The sequence below is a fragment of the Priapulus caudatus genome, unplaced genomic scaffold (genome assembly GCF_000485595.1).
Source record: "Priapulus caudatus unplaced genomic scaffold, Priapulus_caudatus-5.0.1 Scaffold3015, whole genome shotgun sequence".
NCBI lineage: Eukaryota > Metazoa > Priapulida > Priapulimorpha > Priapulimorphida > Priapulidae > Priapulus > Priapulus caudatus.
In genome coordinates, this window is record NW_014580076.1 from 1 (window position 1) to 21,079 (window position 21,079).

Sequence of the window (21,079 nt, forward strand, 5' to 3'; positions counted from 1 at the left end):
ATAAAGTAGGTGTTTTGTAGCCCTAAAGCATGGCTAGGGCGCTCTCTCTAATTATAACACGCAGGTCTCATGATAAAAGTTTATTAGGGAAATCTATGAAGGTCATAGTCCCCATACACGCATTTTTTGTTTAAAATGTTTTAAAATATATCCCCCCATTCACAAAATATACACGTCCCTCTGGTGAAGACTACCTGCGACATGCGCTAACAGCAGAGCTAGACGTATTCCATATTGTGTACTGGCTGGTATACCCGCAAGCGAGGAGCTTTACATGCACGGTCTTCGGCTCCTATTCTTAAATAATGTCTACGTGATGGAATGTATCATCATAATGCGTATGCTAGTATCATTCGCTCTTGACATTCTTAAATAGGGGCATAATCTTTGCAAAATAGATTTCTCTCGGAGATATTGGCATGCGGCGCGCACCGATTTAGCGTGCAGTGGCCGTCTGAACAATACTTCATAATATAGCTTGCTAAGGAGGAGAAGGGGATGGGAGACTGAGGAAATGGCCGGCAGAAAGATACTGAGGCGGTAGAAGAGAAGGAGGCTGAGGCGAGGACGGGGAAGCAAGGGGAGGACGCGAGGGCATAAAGTAGATGTTTAATACTACAGATGCTATGCGGCTCTCTAACTGATAAACCATGTCAGCGCGTGATAAAGTTTATACGGGAGATCTTATGCTTGAGATAGCCCCTTAACCATTTAAATCATATTCATCAAGGACAAGATAACTTCTTTGGGTGAGATTATTGAGCATGCGCTAAGACACGACTAACGGTAGGCCAGATGTGGTACTGGCTTGTATACGGCAGGCGGCAAACCTTTACATGGGCAGCGGTTTCTTTCTATTTCTTAAATGGTGTCTATTGAGAAATGTTGCACTCAGAATATAAATCAGTGCTAGGATATACGCTCTCTAATTTTAAATGGCCATAATCTACTGGAAAAATACGCGTTTCTCCGGGAGATATTGCGCCATCCCGCGCGACCGTGGTTTAGGCGTAGGCAGTGGGCGTCTGAACCAAACTTCTATAATAAAGCTGCTGAGGGAAAGGATGGAGACTGGCGAAAAATCGCGGCGCAGGAAAGATAGCTGAGGCGTACGAAGAAGAAGGCGCTGAGCGAGGACAGGGGAGGAAGGAAAAGGATGCAGAGGGCAATAAAGTAGGTGTTTTGTACCCTACACTAGGACCGCGCTCTCCTAATTATAAACACAGGTCTCATGAATAAGTTTGATTAGGGAACATTCTAATGATGAGAGTATTCGCTATTATCGACAATTTTAAAAATGCTAACTTCATGCACAAATGATAGTGACCTACTGTAACTGTGATCAGGAATATTTGAGGCGCATGGTTACGTTAACGCTAATACCAAGCAAACGGAGGGGCGGAGATTGTGTACGTAGGCGTGTGATATCAGACTGGACCGCGGTGGGGCATAAAGGTGCTTCCTCCCTATTTCTTCAATGAGGTCTACTGATCGCACATGTAATGGGCATATACACTGTGGGCTTGACGATAATACTCTCGTTTATTTTAAATGCCATAGGGTGCTTTGCAGTAAATACCGGAGTTTCTGCGTCGAGGAGATGAATTGCTGCAATACAGCGTCTGCGAGCACCGGCGTTTTAGGCGCTGCGGGCAGTGCACGAGATCTGAGGCAAACTTCATAAATATAAAGCTACATTTGGCCAGTGAGTAGAGGGATAGGAGCGGAGGACTGCGGAGGAAACAGTGCGGCAGGAAGGAAGCATAATGGGTGAGACGGAGTAGTTAAGAACGGCTGAGCGAGGGAGCCAGGGAGTGGCCTAAGGGAAGGAGACGATGAAGGAGCTGGCATAAATGTGAGGTGTTATATGTACGACTAAACATGTCTAGGATGTGCTCTCGCTTAAATATAAAATCACATGTGTCACCTAGATTGAAAGCTTATCAAGAGGAGGAGAGCTAATGTTCTGAAGATAGCGAGGGTTGAGGACCTAACACTTTAACGCGATTAATGGGCCTGGTTCAGTCTAAAAAATATAATCGACTCAATGATTTGAGATATATTGCGCATATTCTTAAGCTGCTAACACACTAACGTAATTCCCAGATTGTTGCTACTGGCTGTATACGGCAGCTGGGACTTTACATGCAGCGTCATGTCATCCGAGTACCTATTTCTGTACATGATGTGCGACTGATAAAATGTTATTATATAAATGCTATGGCTAGGATCATTCCTCTTCATATTTAAATGCATAAAGTCTTGCACAATACGCATTTACTCTGCGAAGATCATTGGCGCATCGCCGCCGGTGTACGTCGTTTTAGGCGTGGGCAGTGCCGTCTGAGGGCCAAACTTGACACTAAATATAGGCAGGCTCCAAGGAGAAGGGAAGAGAGGAGACTGAGGGAATCGCGGGGCAGGAAGGGATAGATGCGATCCGAACGCGTATGGAGAGTAGAAAGAAGGAGACCCTGAGGGCGAGGACAGGGGAGGCAACAGGGGACGGACGCGAACGGCATAAAAGTAGGTGTTTTTTGTACCCCTACATGCTATGGCGTTCTCCTAATTATAGACACATATGCAATGATAAAAAGTTTATTAGGGAAACCTATGACAGAGATACCCCATAACCATTTTTAAATACATTAGGGGCCATGCAGACAAAGATGAACTGCCGCTCCGGTGAGCATATTGCGCATGCCTAAACGAAACACCTGACGCTACTTTGCAGCAAATTGAGTTAGCTGGCTGGTCATAAACAGAAGTAGCTTCTACCTACGCAGGCGGGAGAGACTGTTACATCAACGTCGCTTCGCTCCTATTTCCTTAATGAATGTCTACTGATCGGAACTCGTGCTATTCATTCATAAATCTAATGGAGGATCTATTACTCTTCATTATTACAATTGCACCTATAATCTTTGGGCCAAAGATACGATTTTCGCTTGCGGAGATAAATTGCGCAATGCCCGCGCCGTGCACGGCGTTTCTAGGGGTGTGCAACAGTGGCCGTCTGATAGCAGACTTCATAAATATAGTTTGCATTAGGAGGAGAGGGCTCGGGTGACTTGAGGAAATGCGGCACGGGAAAGATAGCTGGGGGCGTAGAAGAAAGAAGAGGCTGAGCGATGGACAGGTGGAAGCAAGGAGAGGACGCGCAAAGGCATAGACAGTAGAATGTTTTGTAGCCGCTGGGACATGATGCTAGGGCGCCTGCTCCTAACTTATAAAACATGTCACCGCTAATAAAAGGTTTATAAGGGAGGATGCTATCTGGAGATAACCCGTAACCATTTAAATGGCATATTCATCAACAGAGAGATAACTGTGCTGCTGTGAGATCATTGCGCATGCGCTAACACACTAACGTAGCCAGATTGTGTACTGCTTCTGTATACCGCAGCGGGCATACGTGCGTGCATGCGTGAGTGGCGTGCCTGTACCACGTGCATGCGTGGCCTAGCGTGGGCACATAGCCGTCTACGGCATGCACGTGCGTGCGTGTGTGGCCGCGCCGGTGTGCAGGTCTACGTGTCGTAGCGTGCGTGGCGGTGTGCACGTAGCACGTGCGTGGCATGCGTGGCGTGCGTCTGTGCACGTACACGTGGCGGTGCATGCGTGCGTGCGTGCGTAGTGCACGTACACTGTGGCTGCATGAGTGTGGCCGTGTGCGTGCGTGTGGCACGTACCGTGCGTGCGTCGTGTGTGTGCACGTACACGTGGCGCTGCGTGCGTGTGTGGCGCGCAGATGTGGCACGTAGACGTGCCGCGTGCGTCAGCGTGTGGCACGTACCCGTGCGTGCTTGCGTGCGTGTGCACGTACGGCTTGCCGTGCGTGGCGTGTGCAGCGTACCGTGCGTGCGTGCGTGTGTACGTCCAAAAAGTGGGTGCGTGCGATGCGTGCGTGCGTGTGAACTTACACATGCGTGCGTGGCGTCGTGTGCTGTGCAACGTACCACGTGGCGTGTGTGCGTGGTGTGCGCGCCCTGTGTGCAGTTACACAGTTTCGTGCATGCGTGCGGCGTACGTCGTGCATGCAATGTGGCACGTAACGTGCGTGCGTGCGTGTACAGCATGCGCGCGTGCGTGTGCACGTACCCGTGGCGCGCTGAAGTGTGTGCGTGGCGTGTGCAAGCTACACCTGGCGTGTCGTGCGTGCGGCGGTGCGTGTGTACGTACATCGTATAAGTGTTGCCGCCTTATACGTGAGTTAGTGTACTATTCGCTAAGTTGAGTTAAGGCGTCTATACGGGGCTTACCTCGAGTTAGCTCTAAACCTCGACACTGAGGCGAGGTTAAGCTAACTCGAGTTAACATTTCGTCGTGAGAGACGGCAGAGCTTGTTACTAGGCTCAAGCAAACGTATTGCTAGATGTTAGAATACCCTATGTATATTGACCAGTTGTAGTCAGCAAACAGCCTGTTGGTTATCTATATACCAGGGCGTAAATCCGTACCGAGGAGTGGGGGGGGAATTCATCGCGATAGCCGGGGCGAAATTAACCTTGCTGCGCGAGACAAGCCCGCGTGCCGTAGGCATCGGGCAGTGCTAGGGCGGGTCTGAGAGATCGCCGCCCCCCCGAGATAAATTTGTGAAATATTTTAAGCCATTTTCCATGCAATCTAAGGCATAACTGTGGCGCATATTCTCATGTCTGATATATCTCAACTCTAGACTCAACCCTACAGAGTTCAAAATAGACTCAAAATAGACCTCAAAACACTTTTCAATGACTATTCAAGAGCGTCTCCACCGCAGTTCAGGGTTAACTATCGTAATCGAATACATGTGATTAAAACACAGGTAAGACATAGCAATTTCTCAACGAAATTGTCAACGTGTTTTTGTAATGTTGGCGAACCATCTCTTTTTGGCTATTCTTCTTATTTCTCTCTTTTTTTGAATCTGCCGAAGGTCGGGGGATATTTGTACAGGCCATCGCCCTCCTTCATAGCCGAGGAGAAGGCCATCCCCCATCCCCCGCGGATTTACGCCCGCTGCTATATACTAAACATTCAGTCGGGCCGGGCGCCCACAGGGGGGGGCAGGGCGCGGTCGCGCCGCCTCCTATCATTTGAAAGAAAAAGGAAAGCAAGAAGAAGCAAAAGAAAGAAAAGAAAAAGAAAAAGGAAAGGAAAAGCAAGAAGAAGAAAAAGAAAAAGAACAGCAACAAAGAAAAAGGACAGGAAAGAAGAAGAAAGAAAAGAAAAAAAGAAAGAAATAAGAAACATCTTGCAAATGTCTTGGCAAAATAGATGGCTGGGGTGGGGGGGTCACGGCCCCCCCCCCCCTATCGCCCCATACATTTGGCAAGGAAAAGGTAACAGAAGAAGAAGATTCCTTCGCAAATACTAGGGGGATCGCCCAAAATATGAGTGATGTAGGCCTATCTAGAGCGGACCACTTTCATCGAAAAGATTAAGTGTCCCGAAATTCAATCCAATATTAAACCTGTGCTTAATTTGATAATCGACTGTCCAAGGGTTATTTCCTTGGGAGTCCAAGTTGGGACACATCATTGCGATCGATGCTGTTTCCCCGCCGCGAAAGGTACGGCACACTTGAGGTGTTAACGTACCTTCATAACTGTATAATTACACACAACGCTCTTAGCAATTGACCCTCTAAGTATACCTCTTACACTGGCGATCTTATCTTTTAGCACCTCCGCCCACGGAGTGGAGGAGGAGGTTAATGCTGATCGGTCTTGCGTTCGTGTACACGTTAGCGTGTGTGTGTGTGTGTGTGTGTGTGTGTGTGTGTGTGTGTGTGTGGGTGTGTGTGTGTGTGGTGTGTGTGTTATGTGTGTGTGTAGTTGTGGTGTGTGTGTGTGTGTGTGGTGTGTGTGTCGTGTGTAGGTGTGTGTGTGTGTGTGGTGTGTGTGTGTGTGTCGTGATGTTGTGATGAAGTCGATCGATATTAGAGCGTACAGCACGAGCGAGCAGCCAACAGCCGGCTGCTGCTGACTGAGGCGGCGACGAGCCATACAGTTGTACTGCTGGCGTATACGCTAGGTTATTCGTGCTGTCTCGTGATCGTAGTGGCGTATGGCGTCATGTCGGCTGGCGGAGGTATCTCTCTCCGTGGTGCCCTCTGTCTAGTTTCAGTTAGTATGTGTATCGTACGCGCCGCAGGCGCGTGCGTGTGTGGTGTGTGTGTTGTGTGGTGTGTGGTGTGTGTGTGTGCGTGTGCGTGCGTTCATCCTCTCCCGGGTCCTGTTTTCTCATCCCTCTACATGAATACAACAATTATTGGTTCAAGTGCTACAGCATAGATTTAAAGCAAAATCACTGTTCCCCCCACAGTTCCGAAGACCCCCTCTTTTAAACGTGTCCAGTGCATAGCATGAATTCAAGCGAAAAATCCCAGCTAGTTGGAGACCCCCATCTTTCGACATAGCCGTTCCCAGAAGCAATATCAGCATTCAACAAACATTAGTTCCATGAGCCGGGCACCATTTTCAGGCTGAAGATAAGTTTCCAGGAGCCGCCCCCCCCATTTAACTTCGACGCCAGTGGCCAGCAGTACAGATACCTACCATAAAGTGGGCGTGATGGCTTTGATTAGCCTAAACTCTCGAGAGCTGTCCCGCGGACCCTGCCAGTGGTACCTAAGACGGCCCTTGGGCCGGAATTCATCAACGTTGCGCAAAGTAGGTATTGCATACACATGAGTTTGCTACGAAGTACCGTACGCATAGTCGTCAGGTGCGATTCATCCTCACGGCAGCGCTAGCAGCGCTGCGTACGCAAATGGTGATGAATTCGGTGTAAATCCACATACGCCATCGTAGCTGCTGGCTGTTGAGCGGCTGCGTTAAGCATAAACCAATCACACTGTGGCGACACATACCATAAAGAAACCAAACTGAGGCCTCTCTATGGTATGTAAACCATATCGGTCTAGCTGTCTACAGGAGTGCTGGGGGATGTGATAGTTGTCTGCATTTTCCGTTGTATGATTGTGTTCACACTCGAATGAAAGCCAAGGCGACACGTACGCGTGCGTGCGTGCGTTTGCACGTAATACGTGCGTGCAGTACGTGTGTGTGCAGCGTACACGTGGCGTGCTTGCGTACGTCAACGGGCCGGCGTCTGTGTACGTACACGTGCGTGCTTGTGTGCACGTACAAGTGCGTGCGTGTGCACGTACAAGTGCGCACCGGCGTGTGGCACGTACACGGCTAACTACGACCACTCGCTATAACGAATAACAATGCCAAGCTTGACCAAATTTTTTCATTTTAATATTTTTTAGTTGATAGAATTTTATAATGTTTTCTCAATAAAGTCAATGCAATGCGCGCGTATGCTGAAACACCTGCAAAATTTCGGAGTGGTTTAGGCGCAGCGCTCGTCAGCTCGTGTAACGTTACGCAACGGTTACGTTAAATTTTAGCTTGATGAATCGCACATAAAAGCGGCTGCCCGGCTTGCCGTAACGCATAAGGCGCGAAAAATCGTACGCAAAATTTGACTAAATAGCTGTTTTTTGATGAACGCAACTAAGCAGACGTCGATTGCGTACACCAAGATTTACGCAAAAATATTTTCTTACGCAGCTTGAATGAATCATGAATCTAACTCCCCTGGACGCGCCACCCCGTCAGTGAAAGCGGCACACGGTATCAGAGTCCACAGTTCCCAGGGGCGTGTACAGGGGGGCGGTCCAGGGGGTCTGGACCCTTCCTGCTCGCGCAGAAAACGCATCTGAGGGGGTCTAATTTAAAAAAAATTAGGGGGGAGAGCCCCTTCGCGTGCTCCTGTTCACGCCCCTGCTTTCGCCCCCCCTAAGAAAATACCCTGGCGCCGCCCCTGCTAACATTAGTTTAGTATATAGTGTTAGTATTATAGTTAGTATATTATTATTATAGTATTTATAGTTTAGTGTCAGATATCTATGGGGTGAATGACCCGACAGCTTGGCCCGACCTGCAGTTCGCTGATGTTTACACGTATCTCACAAACACTCCAGAGACTGTACGTATGAGAGCCATCTATATCTATATCTATATCCGTTATTTTACTAGTAGAGTTCACGGAATTTATCTGACTAGCTGTAGCCAAATTGCTGACGATAGGGAAAATTCAGTCCAACGAAATCTACGCCAAATCTCAACCTTAACTCTCTAGATTATAGTCTAATAAACCTAACCCAAAATCTAATACTGTTCTCTCTTTCTTCTCCTTTTCCGGCATAACCTACCCGTGAGTGTTGTGGAAGCAACTGAAGTTGACACTTTCAAGCCAAGGCTTCGCTCCCACATACATGTATCATGTATGCAAACTAACTTTAGGAAAATTCACTCCCTGAAGGCACTCACTACCTTGTCACTATATCCAGTGCAGTGGACACCGACATGCAACTTGGCAGTGATTGCAAGAAATCAAACTCATTTACTCGTCACTCCCAATCGCTCCTAAATTGCTCTAGAATTGCTTCGAAATCACATGTACGCACATGCGGTGACACATCGACCGATCGCTTGCGGTTGCAGGTTGCAGCGACAAGCAACCAAAAATCGCAGGCATGCACTAGGCTTTAGGTCGACAGCAACGCAACTGACAGCGACGAGCAACGATTGACACTGGAAGTTGTAGAAGGCACCTAGGTCGAAGCGACGATCGCCTATAGATCACGCAACTAAATAAGTTTACATGACTTGTTCAATGCTGCTGTGTGCATGTTGTGTAAATGTCTGTATGCATTGTTTCATTCGCATTTGAATCTCGTTGCAGCTATCGCAAAGCAGCTTGTCAGGTAAAACAATGCAAGCGACGGGTGAAACTAGATTTAGCACGACCCCGCTGTTTTCGCGATGAAAGTTTAAGGACCTCAACGATTGCGCTATAATGGGGCCACACTGTATTCATCAGTCGCTGATACAGCATTACCACACATTAAGTGCAATTTTTTGTTTATTATTTGTATTTAATGACTGCCTCGTTTTGTATGCTACTGCAATTTTTTTGCTTTAAGTAATTATTAGTGCAATGTGTTTGGTATGGGCTTTACTTAATAATTATTTATTACTTGTATATATAAATAGTAATTCTTGTAACAGAATGGGTAAAAAATCAGCAGAAAAAACATACCCAGTATTTCACACTGAATACCATGTTTTTTTCATGTGAAATGTCTTTACATTTGACTCTATTGAAAGGACCCGTAATTCCTGTTGAAACAAAATCTGGTATAAATAGATGTTAAACAGATACAATCACATGATTTCAAAGTAACATAAATGATACAGTTCTCTAACAGGTAACAGGAAATTAATACTGTACAGTTATGATATTGTTCATTTAGTTATATTAACGGAGAGAAAGAATTCTGACAGTTATCGTTATACTGTATTTACATTAGTTCCCTTTCATTTGTTTCAGCGTGTCACTTACATTTTCTAGTGAAATAAAACTTCATTCAGGAAACGAGTTCTTCTTTATGTAAGCGACACCTTCCTGCCTTCGCTATGGTGATAGTTGCCTGCCCCATCCTGGGATGTGAATACCAGACGGAAGATACCACTGAGGGCATCGCCATCGCCACATTGAATATTCATGCGCTATCGCACCAACCCACGAAGACCGTCCGTCCAAAAGGTCCAAAACTCGAGCGCCCCCGCATCGACATGGGCGTGGAAACTGAGACGTGGAACACCTTCGTGCGCCGGTGGGAAGCATTTCGTCGTGGATCGGAGATCGACGACACTTTGGCACCCCGGCAGCTACTCCAGTGCGCGAGCGATGCCCTATCCGACGTCATCCTCAAATCAGACCCTTCCATCATGGACAAGTCCATCGAAGAGGTTCTAGCGGTAATGCGCGCGTTTACCGTCATCCCCGTCGCCACGGGCGTCCTTCGTGCCGAGCTGGTACAGATGCGACAGGGCGCAGACGAGCTCTTCCGCGCATTCGCGGCGCGCGTTCGTGGCAAAGCGGAAACGTGTGGCTTTAGAAGTAAATGTACGTGTGACTGCGGATCGACCATCGAGGACGACTACACAGACGAGATGATTCGTGACGATGGCAGGCATCGCCCTCGCCCTCGCCCTCGCCCTCGCCGGCATCACTGACATAGACATACGCCGTGAGGCGCTCGCCGCTGAGGATATTCAAAAGAAGGCTGTGAACGACGTCATTGCCCTCGTCGAGAGCAAGGAAATGGCACGAAATGCGTTTCCATCGTCGTCGTCTCTCTCGGCTGTGTCCACATTCAGACGCGCCAATGCGCCGCCTAAAGTCGACCCGCCACCGGTTGCCGCCAAAGTGCCAGGAATCCGGCACCTGCCGGCTGACAGACAGCAGCATGCGCCGTGCCCTGATTGCGGCAAGGTATTCTACCTGTTCACTTAGAACGCCTTCGGCTGGAACTCCAAACCCCACAAGCAGTGTATCGATTGCTTCCGTGCAAGCCGTCGGAGGGGGCGTGGTAGAAAGCGTGCCACTGCACCCGCAGCAGAGGCAAATGCGCTGGCAGCAACACCCTCGTCCTTGGTGGCTCAAGTCTCGGCATGCACTGCACCAGGCAGCAGATCCCCGTCACCGCGACGACGTCGCTGCCGCCACCGCAGGAAACCCGAGGTTGTTCTCCTGGAACATCATATATTCCGTGCTGATGAATGGCGTCGTGCCCGCCTAGCAGATCACCCACGCGTCGAGGTCGCCATCTCCATGGTGAAGCATGGGTGCGGTGGTCCCTCGTCCCACCGCAAAAGTGTTGCAAGAGCCATCACAGACACCGGGGCGCAGTCAAACTTGTGGTCACTCCACTCGTACCTGGACGCCGGCTTCTCCCAAAGCGATCTCTTGCCAGTGAAGCTTGGGCTCAGCGCTGCTAACTCCTCGCCCATCGCCATTGACGGAGCGTTTTTCGCCTGCCTACAGGGCCGAGCACCAGATGGCACCGATATCAGCGCTCGCTCCATGGTGTACGTCAGCCAAGATGTAACTGATCTCTATCTATCCTACGAGACCATGCTGGATCTAGAAATCATTAACAGGAGCTTTCCGTCGGTTGGTGGCGCTCGGTCGGGCTCAGGGGATGCGCAATCTGCGGCAATGTCTCCCTCTGTCAACCCAACCCGTGCCCTCAACGCTGGCTGCAGTGCACAACACGATGAGAGCATCACATGCAGTTGCCCTCAGCGCAGTGCGGTACCTCAACGCCCGGCAACCTTACCGTTCCCCTGCAAACCAGAGGACAACGAGAAGATGAAGCAATGGCTTCTCGACCGCTACGCTGCATCAACTTTCAACACATGCCCTCATCGGCCACTCCCGTGCATGGCCGGCCCACCAGTAGAGATTTACCTAGAACCCGACGCACAACCACGCACGTGTCACACGGCCGCTCCGGCTCGCAGGACCATAGACCTCCTCGCGACACTCGGTGCCGCCGGTGTCATCTTGAACCCAGACAAGTTCCAGTTTGCCGGGCGGGAGGCTGACTTTGCTGGCTTTCACATTTCTGATGACTCAATTGAACCGCTACCCAAATACCTGGACGCCATTCGCCACTTCCCGACGCCGACCTCGACGACTGACATCCACAGCTGGTTCGGCCTTGTCAACCAGGTCGCCAACTACGCACAGCTTCGAGATGTCATGGCGCCATTCAACCCCTTCCTGAGCCCGAAACAGAAATTCTGCTGGACGCTTGAGTTGGATGCGGCCTTCACCACCTCAAAGGGAGCAATTGTACAGGCGATACGAAGTGGCATTGAGATTTTCGACACTGGGAAGCACACTTGCCTCCGCCCTGACTGGTTTACTCGAGGGATCGGATATTTCCTGCTCCAGCAACACTGCATGTGCACATTAGGGCTGCCGGACTGCTGCATAGACGGATGGCGAATTACGCTGGCAGGGTCGCGCTTCCTGTCCTTTTGTGAGCAACGGTACGCACCCATCGAGGGCGAGGCACTGGCTGTTGCCTGGGGTCTTGAGCAGACCCGCTACTTCATCCAGGGGTGCAACGACCTGGTTGTGGTTATGGACCACAAACCCTTGGTAAAAATCCTGGGAGACCGAACCCTCGACGAGATCTCGAACACACGTCTGTTCCGACTAAAGCAGAGAACCCTCCCTTGGCACTTCCGTATCGCCCACCTACCTGGCAAGACGAACTTCGCGGCCGACGCGACATCTCGTCATCCATCCCCATCCAGCGAGATGGCAAGTATCGTGGTTGAGCCAGCGATCTCAGCGGCAATCCGGCGTGAAACTGAGGAACTGTCCTCTATCTCTTGGAGCACATTGCCATCGAGTCCGAGAAAGACGATTCTATATCCGCCCTTCGCCGTGCAATTGAGAATGGATTCCAGGAGAGTGACCACCTCCTCCCACACGTTGCGCCCTATTGGCAATAACGTGACGGCCTCTACGTCCTAGACAACGTCGTTGTGTATGAGGATCGTGTTGTTGTGCCGCCATCACTCCGCCGTTCCGTGCTGGAGAACTTGCATGCAGCTCACCAGGGCGTGTCGTCCATGGAACTTCGCGCACGAGCCATGATCTTCTGGCCTGGCATCACTGCCGATATTTACAAAATCCGTGCGGAATGCGATGAGTGCAACAAGAATGCTCCTTCCCAAGCACCTCTTCCGTCCATGCCGGCAACACCACCATCCACACCGTTTGAAGCTGTGTTTGCAGATTTCCTCAATTTCGGTGGGCACCATTACCTCGTGGTGGGAGACCGCTTCTCTGGATGGGTCGAAATTTTTGCGTCCCCGGTGGGATCGCCCCGGGCAGGAGCTATGGGCCTCATTGCAAGTCTTTGCACATTCTTTGCAACATTTGGGGTGCCGGAGGAGTTATCCAGCGACGGAGGGCCGGAATTCACCGCCAGCGCCACTCGCGACTTCCTCTATCGCTGGGGCATCAGCCACCGAGTCTCATCCGCTCAGCACCCTCAGTCGAATGGGCGGGCGGAAGTGGCCGTGAAGTCAGCAAAGCGTCTCCTACGGTCAAATGTTGGTCCGACAGGCGTGTTAGACAATGACAGGTTGCTATGTGCGCTGCTGCAGCTCCGCAACACCCCGGATCCGGACTGCAACGTTTCACCGGCCCAGATCGTCTTTGGGAAACAGCTGCGTAACTCATTCTCTTTTGTGAACCGCCAGGAGAAGTACTCGAACCCTTTTGTCCACCCGGAATGGCAAGAGGCATGGCACTCGAAGGAGGTCGCGCTACGAGCGAGATTTGTGAAGTCGTCTGAGAGCCTGAATGAGCATGTGCGCCCCCTGCGTCCCATACATGACGGCGACAGGTGCTTCATCCAGAATCAAGTGGGGAACTCGCCAAAGCGATGGGACCGCACCGGCACGGTCGTCGAGACTCTTGGCCACGACCAATACCGCATTAAAGTGGACGGGTTCGGGCACCTCACCACACGGAACCGGAAGTTCCTCCGAGCATTTGTTCCGGCTTCTACCGAGATCCAGGAACGGGCCCATACAGGACCATCTATGCCGTCGCTGGCACCACCAGCTCTCAAACCACCAGATGCTGCCCTGCCTCGTCCTGGTCTTCCATACGCTGCCCCACGCGATCCATGCACGGACACGCCTTGTGTTGCGCCGCCGAGTCCTTCAGCGCCGCATAAAAGGCCGACAGATGACGATCTCCCAGCAGCCACTCTGTCGCTGCCTACCCTGGCCCCTGCATTGCCTCCACATGGGCAGCCGCCGCCACTCAGCATTGCTTCGCCTCCCACGCCATCACTGCGCCCTTGCCGTGCGATTCGCCAGCCTCGCGTCTATGAACCAGAGACCGGCCGCTGGATTTCTTCTTGAGTTCGCGGCATTGCCCCCTCGAACTGGGGGGGGGGGGATGTACAGTTATGATATTGTTCATTTAGTTATATTAACGGAGAGAAAGAATTCTGACAGTTATCGTTATACTGTATTTACATTAGTTCCCTTTCATTTGTTTCAGCGTGTCGCTTACATTTTCTAGTGAAATAAAACTTCATTCAGGATACGAGTTCTTCTTTAAATACAGTAAAACTCGCATAAGATGCCATCGTCTAACACGTCAATTCGCTTAAGTCGTCATGGAAGTCAAAGTCCACATTTTCTCTAATGATAAATTCATATGAATACCCCCGCCAAAGTCGTCATTTACAAGCCGTCATTATGTACAAGTCATCACCCTCCCATGTAATACAAACAACAGTAAAATTCTATCCGTATATATATATCCTGTCTGAGTAGGAATGGAGGAGGTTTCTTCGAGAGGAACAAAATCCTCGATGACAACGAGCCCTTCAGGATCCTCAAACTCAACGTTTGGTGCATGTTCTCTTCAAGTCGGTGTCCTTGTGAGTCGTGACGCTTGTATCTTTTTAAACTGTGTTCTGCTGTGTTGACTGTTGGGTCGGTGGGGGAAAATTGATGGGAGATAATCTGGATGTAGAGAATCTTTTGATGGCCGTTCTATAAAAATTTAAAGAAAGGTTTTTGTAAATTATCTTTGAAAAGGACTATATTTTATTATTTATTGCCATGAAGAAAAATAATTCAAACATTTTAAATATTCATAGTTTTTCGTCACACTATAATCTGATTCAGATCCACTTGCTTCATTTCGTCACGCTCAGCTAGAATTATTCGATTTTCTGTTCTCTGGTAGCAATGACGGCTCTACTATAATTTTAGACTAATTTATTGGTCTAGTACTAGTAGTAGTAATTAAGTCTAGATTGAAGCTTTGAAATGGAATCTCTGCACGTGTAATTTTGATTCCCAACTTGAACTGTATTAAAATTATCTGATTCTAAGAGTAAGAAACAGAAACCGAAATGAATCTAAAGCGAAGTGAGCCTTTGGATCAACATTTTACATATATAACTTCTTACGAGTATACTCACTATATTCGTGTATAATGGTTATAACATTATTCATAGAGGGCCGTACCTCGTGGGGCTCATAGGGTTTATGTCCCCCAGGGTACTACCGGAACGTACCCTGGTCACTATTTGATATAGTTAGGGTTAGGGTTAGGGTTAGAGTTTGGGTTAGGGAGTAGGCGTAGGCGACTCCCTAGACTCGTTAGTGGAGTAGGCGAGGTGCGGTCCGGCATATTAGATAGTACCAGGATATGTTCCGGTATACCGGACCGTACCCATGCAGGGTACGTTCCGGCAGTACCATGGGGGACATAGACCCTCTCAGCCCTAGTGGGGTGGGTAGAGGGGGCTTTTGCCCCCGTTTTTGTTACAGAAGGGTAGCCGCTAAACCAGGTTTAACTGAGGCCTTTTCTAGTTTTACCGAGTTTTAAAAATATATGATAGATGACAAGATAAACCTAGCTAACTAGTATAGTTCATCGATCATTTTAATGGTTTTATTCTATCATCGAATCTGCATGGAATAATGTAGTGGATAATGTGCTCGTACAGCCGGTGCAAGCCACCTCCGCTCACATGCTTCTAAAATAGAAAACTCCATAAACTAATTATAATGGTACACAAACAAGAATTGAACCGGCTGCTATGCAGGGTTAATGCCGAAGCTCTTGCGTGCACAAGCGTGCATGTGTGCATGAGCGCATACGGGCGTGCATGCATGCATGTGTGCATAATATGCATTGGAGCGTGTATAAAAGAATGCGCGCGCGGTGTGGGTTGGTAACTATTTGTCAGAGAAGAATTGAAGCACTGGGTTACATCTAAGGCACACCGCAACCAGCCCGATTTTTGACAACAATGAAGCGATGAAAGCGGTGGAAAGCGATGAAACGATTGAAGAACGATTCAGCGTGTGCGCGTATCATTTGAGACGAGTTTATTTTATCGGGGTGATCGTTCCAAAATCGAAACATGTTTGATTTTGAACCGATATATTTGGAGCGCGATTTTGTGGTGGGCGTGACTTGGAAATTGAACAGCAGTGTGCGAGTGGCTGTGTAAAGGATTTTCGCACACTCAATCGCATTGATGCGCTTGATGTCGCGTTGACCGCAATTGTATTTTTATTCGTCAAGCTCGCATATTCCAGCCCGCCCCCAGCAACCTACATCGCTTCAATCGGCTTCATCGCTATCATCGCCTTTCATCCCTTCCATCGCCTTCATCGCTTCATCGCTTCATCGTTTGTAAAAATCGGCTGGTGTGCGGTGGCCTTAAACAACCCAGAGGGTAGGAATTAATACCATAAACTGTCGAGGATTATTACCCAGCTTTATGAGTTAACCTGACCGGTTGCTTTGTCTGTACACCGCAGAGAAGTTGGGCCTATATAGAGACAGATTGGAAGAAATATTCTCCGAGTTGTTTCTCTCTCCATGTATACGAAATTCGTGTGTGTATATATATATATATATTTGTGTGTGCGTGCGTGCGTGTGTGTGAGTGGGTGGGGTGGGAGGGGGGGGTGCTGTACGCGCGCGCGCGCGTGTGTGTGTGTGAAAGAGAGGGTGAATTGCACGTGCACGATGCGCGGCTCTCCATGGATAATAAACACGGCAAAAGTAGGTGCCTCGGCAGTGGAACGCTTGTAGATCACGCTGCAAGTGAGTTTTTAGTGCATTGATCATGAACTTCCAGTGACCCGCCGTCTAGCTGGCTCAGGGAACGTTGTTCGCATATGCAGTCCGGAGATCGCGACCGAGCACTCGCGAAAACGTGTTATTCCAGTAGTGCTTATTTGTTTTACGGCACATGCCGTATGATTTTATACAGGCGATGGTAGTGATATTCTGATTTTCACTTGGAGTCTCACAGCAAGTATACACCGTTGGAGCAAGTAAGTACTATGCATGTGTATGGCAGCCATAATTATAGCTCTATGCTACGCACACGGATGTAGGCATTATTGTATACGTATTTACACGTAACGCATCGAATTATATTTTTGATAGCAGCGTGTGACCACGAGGAATCGTTGAGTCATCGTAGCAGCAACGCATGAATGCAGTGAACAGTTTTGAAAAAAACACGAATTTCTCCGTTGAGTTACGCTCCAGGCAAATATACGTTTAAATAGATGTGGTTTCGTCAACTTGTGAAATCAACGAAAGATTGTACACGTACGTCTAACGTCATATAACTAACATAGTAACGATGGCATATGGTACGCGATAACACGCAGACTAGGCAGTACTGTCCCATCCCAGGTACGTACGTTATATCAGGAGTCTATCAATTGATAGACTCCTGGTTATATCGTATGCATTGTCAGCTCTGCCCGTGTGTTTCTTCGCTATGTGTGCATAGCCGCGGTCTCTCGACCGCTCACGGATCGCTCACTCACCGCTCTCGGTCACGGACGCTGCGTGGGGTCTGCTCGGATAGAAAATTACTTACGAGTACGATTACGGAGAAATGTCGGCGCCAATGTCGGATTCAGAGTACGATGCTCATATCAGGATCATATCATATGTATCAGATACAGGCGTGACCTTGAGGGAGAAGTTTTCGAGCATGCGACAACGATTAAATGCTCCCTTATTTATGCGAATCACGGCTTATATACGAACCGCGCGACCCGAATATATATGAACTACTCTTCTTGAACCGAATTCCAAATTCTCACCAATTCACGTGCGAAAAGCGTCAGACAATCAAAGCACGGGTCAATACTAACCTCCTGCACTATATACTACTAGGCTTGAACAAATTAAGACATCAGCCTTTTTCCATAATTTCCTGCTATGAGTAATGGCCTATAGAAAAATAAATGTAGGGCGCAAGACCTAAACACATTAAATTTGGTCTATACAGGCAAAGGGTGGGCGATAGTTTTTAGCAACGATGCCGTTTGATGATTTCTTGTTAATATTCTGTGTTCTTATATTTTAGAACATTCCTATTCTCTCCATTCTCATGCGCAGTCATTACAAGAAGGAAGACCGTTGAAAGTTAAATATTTGTAGGGGTATAAAGAAGGGAGGGGACGTAACTGAGAGAGTGACAAGAACAATTTAATGTAGAAGGAGACGGGAACGGGTTCAATTTGAAAAGTTCTAGAGAAACAAGCCAATATAGCAGGTAAATGACAGTCAAGTAGAATCGGCGAGTAGAGAATAAGTCGGCGAATGAGAGGAGATTAGAGAGAAGTAGTGAGGGAAATAGATGGAAGAGAATGAAGAGTATGGTGGAAGGGTGCATGGTAGTAGAAGAGTAACGAATATCTGCAGTGTTCAACTTTCTTACCATGCATTCAGTAACTTCATACCCCACATTACACTTCTCTGCTTCCCATTCACACACATCTATCCATTTGCTTATTCTATATCCCTTTAGCCCATTCCTCTTTTCTGTCTATTCTGTAACTTTCTTACCTCTTCAACCTAATTGATGTTACTATATAATTATATACCGTCTCCCGATTATCTAGAACTGCTTTCTCTTCGGTCGCATCATGCATCGTTTTGCCCACAGAGGGCGCTACCATGCAGCTAAATGTAGCTTTGCTGGACACCCAGTCAAGCGCCCATCGTCCTACTAAAATGCCCCGAGTCCGTGCGTGAATGACAGGGGCGTAGCCAGCCTTTCCAAGGGGGGGGGGATTCCAAACTCAACACACATATACTAATAAAACTTTTCACAATTTTCGTTTCATGCTTTTATATACATACTGTATCAGATAGGTGCTATTTTGATACAAACCATGCGTTTCTTAGAGCAATAAATCTACAGAATTTGCCACAATCCGTTAACTGCTCTTTTCGTTGTCTTTTGTTTACTAGCTGCGCTTTCGGTTTTATACTATCACCGTCCGCGCCCAATTAACATTTGTACTTAAGAAGCAAGAATATCAGAAAAGAGAAGCTAGACGCCTTGGCTATTTTCTTGCAAATATATCTATTGTTTCTTCGACATTAATGGGCTTGCTGTAGTGAATGTTTAGCAATTCTAGTACAGACTCCCGCTCACTAGACATGGTTGCTCTTAGGTACGTCTTGAGCCGACGCAAGGAACTGAAAGAGCGCGCACACTCTGCAGATGTAATAGGTAACGTGCACATGAGACGCAGCAATGTGTGGACGTTTGGGTAAAAGTCTCGATCACACTCTGCCAAAGCCTGTGAAGCACTCTTGGGAAGGTCTTTGTGATCTATATCCGCCCACTTGCGCTTCCAGCGGACGATATCTACGTCGGCAATGTAGGGTGATGGAAGGTCATTCTCGTAGTACCTTATGGCCTCTTGAGCTGCATTTCCTTCCTGATCGGATAACTCGGGTAGCAGAGAAAAGAGGGACGACATGACAGCATCATTCTTGGGATCAAAGTAAGTGTTCATTTCAGAAAGGAGGTGATCAAGAAGAGGAATTGCGACTACTCGTTTGTAGTATTCCTCAGGGGTTTCTGCTTGCACATTGCTGCGATGCTGCTGCTGGTTAGCACGGCGAGGTATCGACGGCTCAACATCGCTAATTGCCGCTGCCGTAACTGCCTTCGTGTACCACTGTCTAAAGCACTGATCGACGTTTGTGCGAAGACTTTGGAGATATTTCTTGACGTCATTGATATGACAGTACGCAGCATAGACGTCTAGGTCTCGTTTGTGCAGTTTCACGCTTAGGGGCTTTATAGTGGACAGGCATTTCATAGCCGTTCCACGAGTGAGATTATGAAGGCAAAACTTGACAATGCATTGTAAAACCCGCTCGCCTTGCTTCTACTGTCAGTATCCCAGCCCCAGGCAGAATCTCCACACTGTTCCGCAAACAGACTCTCATTTGTGATGACCTCTAAAGCTTTCACGATCGACGGGAAAAGATCGAAAAAGACCTTATAGGCGTCATGCCGCTCTACCCACCGCGTATTGCACATGCTCAGCAATGTCGTTCTTCTAGCCTCTGGTGCGTCTTTCTTGATTACTTTTAGAAGTAGAGCATTACGTTTTGGGGAATACTTAAAGAAATTACACACCTCGTTGAATGTCCCCAGCAAAATATTTTTCGTTTCTTTTTTTCTTTTAGTCAATTATTTCTCAATACTTTAGTTTTATTATTTTTGGGGAGGCTGAAGAGGGGGATTCCGAAATCCCTGGAATCTCCCCTGGATACGCCACTGAATGAGTACCCGCATTGGATAATCAATGTAAGGCTAGCTATTAGTCCAGTTGCCAAAATGTTGACCCTGCAATGTTAATTACTCTAAACTTTTTTTATGGAAATGTGTTCTATTATAGTTAGGAGAGCTAATTTAGCTTAGCTTGTTCGCTACCTGTGCACGTTGAGCCATTTCTTGGAATTCAAGATGGCCGCCGCCGTCGATCTTGATTTTGGTCAATTTACAATTTGTGATCGTCGATGCCCTAGAGTGTCATGCAACACCCTCTTTTAGGGTTTTCGAGGGCAGGGAGTCCATTTCTGAAGTTTTTTTAGATATGGGGTCAATGTCAAGGTCAAAATGACGGTCAACGGTCAAAAATAAGACACTTTAATGTAAATTCACTGTTCATGAGATAGTATATATAGGCGCTGACAACTACGACTTGAACATTACGAGACCAAATGGGATGAAAACCACCCACACCATGATCATGGAGTTTACCCAGCATCCTGCCGGCATCATCGAGACAGGAAACATTAGGTGATGCAGCTCACGATCCCTCGAGTCAAGAAAACACGAGCATTCTCTCAGCGACTCGTAGCCAATCAGGCATACAGCTGCAGCAGCTACACAGGACCTTCCAAGCTGAATCCAGCCTCTGATTCCAAATGAAGCTCCTCTCGCGCAGAAGAGTCACAGCTTCAATCCGCTGCAGGTCCAGTTTCAGTCCAGGCAGGCGAAGACGGCAGCCTGACTGTCGGCAAGTCCATGAGAGCTGACAAGCCTGTCCGGGTTGGGCGGGCTTCAATGCTGCAGCAAGACCGACTAATCAGTGGCGCGTCTTGCTACCATAAGCCAAGACACTGTGTGGTTTGACCGATGATCGACTTGCACCAACCTGCTCACCGCCAGACAGCGTTCTGACTTACGGCCCTGTACCGAGAGGAACTCAAAACTTTCCGGGAGTGCAGTACACCGCACCTCTTCCTGTTTGAGATCTCAACTATATGCAGACCGGCATTTGCCTAAGTCCAATGGAAAGATCTCTCAGCGGCTGGACCAACGATA

General features: G+C 48.3%; 1 protein-coding gene across 1 annotated transcript; it reads left to right on the forward strand.

Moving 5' to 3' along the window:
* Positions 1–12,494: 12,494 nt before the first annotated feature.
* Positions 12,495–13,802, forward strand: LOC106819238. The gene has a single exon (XM_014823884.1). The coding sequence runs from the start codon at positions 12,495–12,497 to the stop codon at positions 13,800–13,802; it is 1,308 nt and encodes a 435-aa protein (XP_014679370.1).
* The last annotated feature ends 7,277 nt before the right edge of the window (positions 13,803–21,079 follow it).

Coding starts and splice junctions, on each gene's coding strand:
- LOC106819238 (XM_014823884.1), top strand. CDS start 12,495: ATGGAACTTCGCGCACGAGCCATGATCTTCTGGCCTGGCATCACTGCC.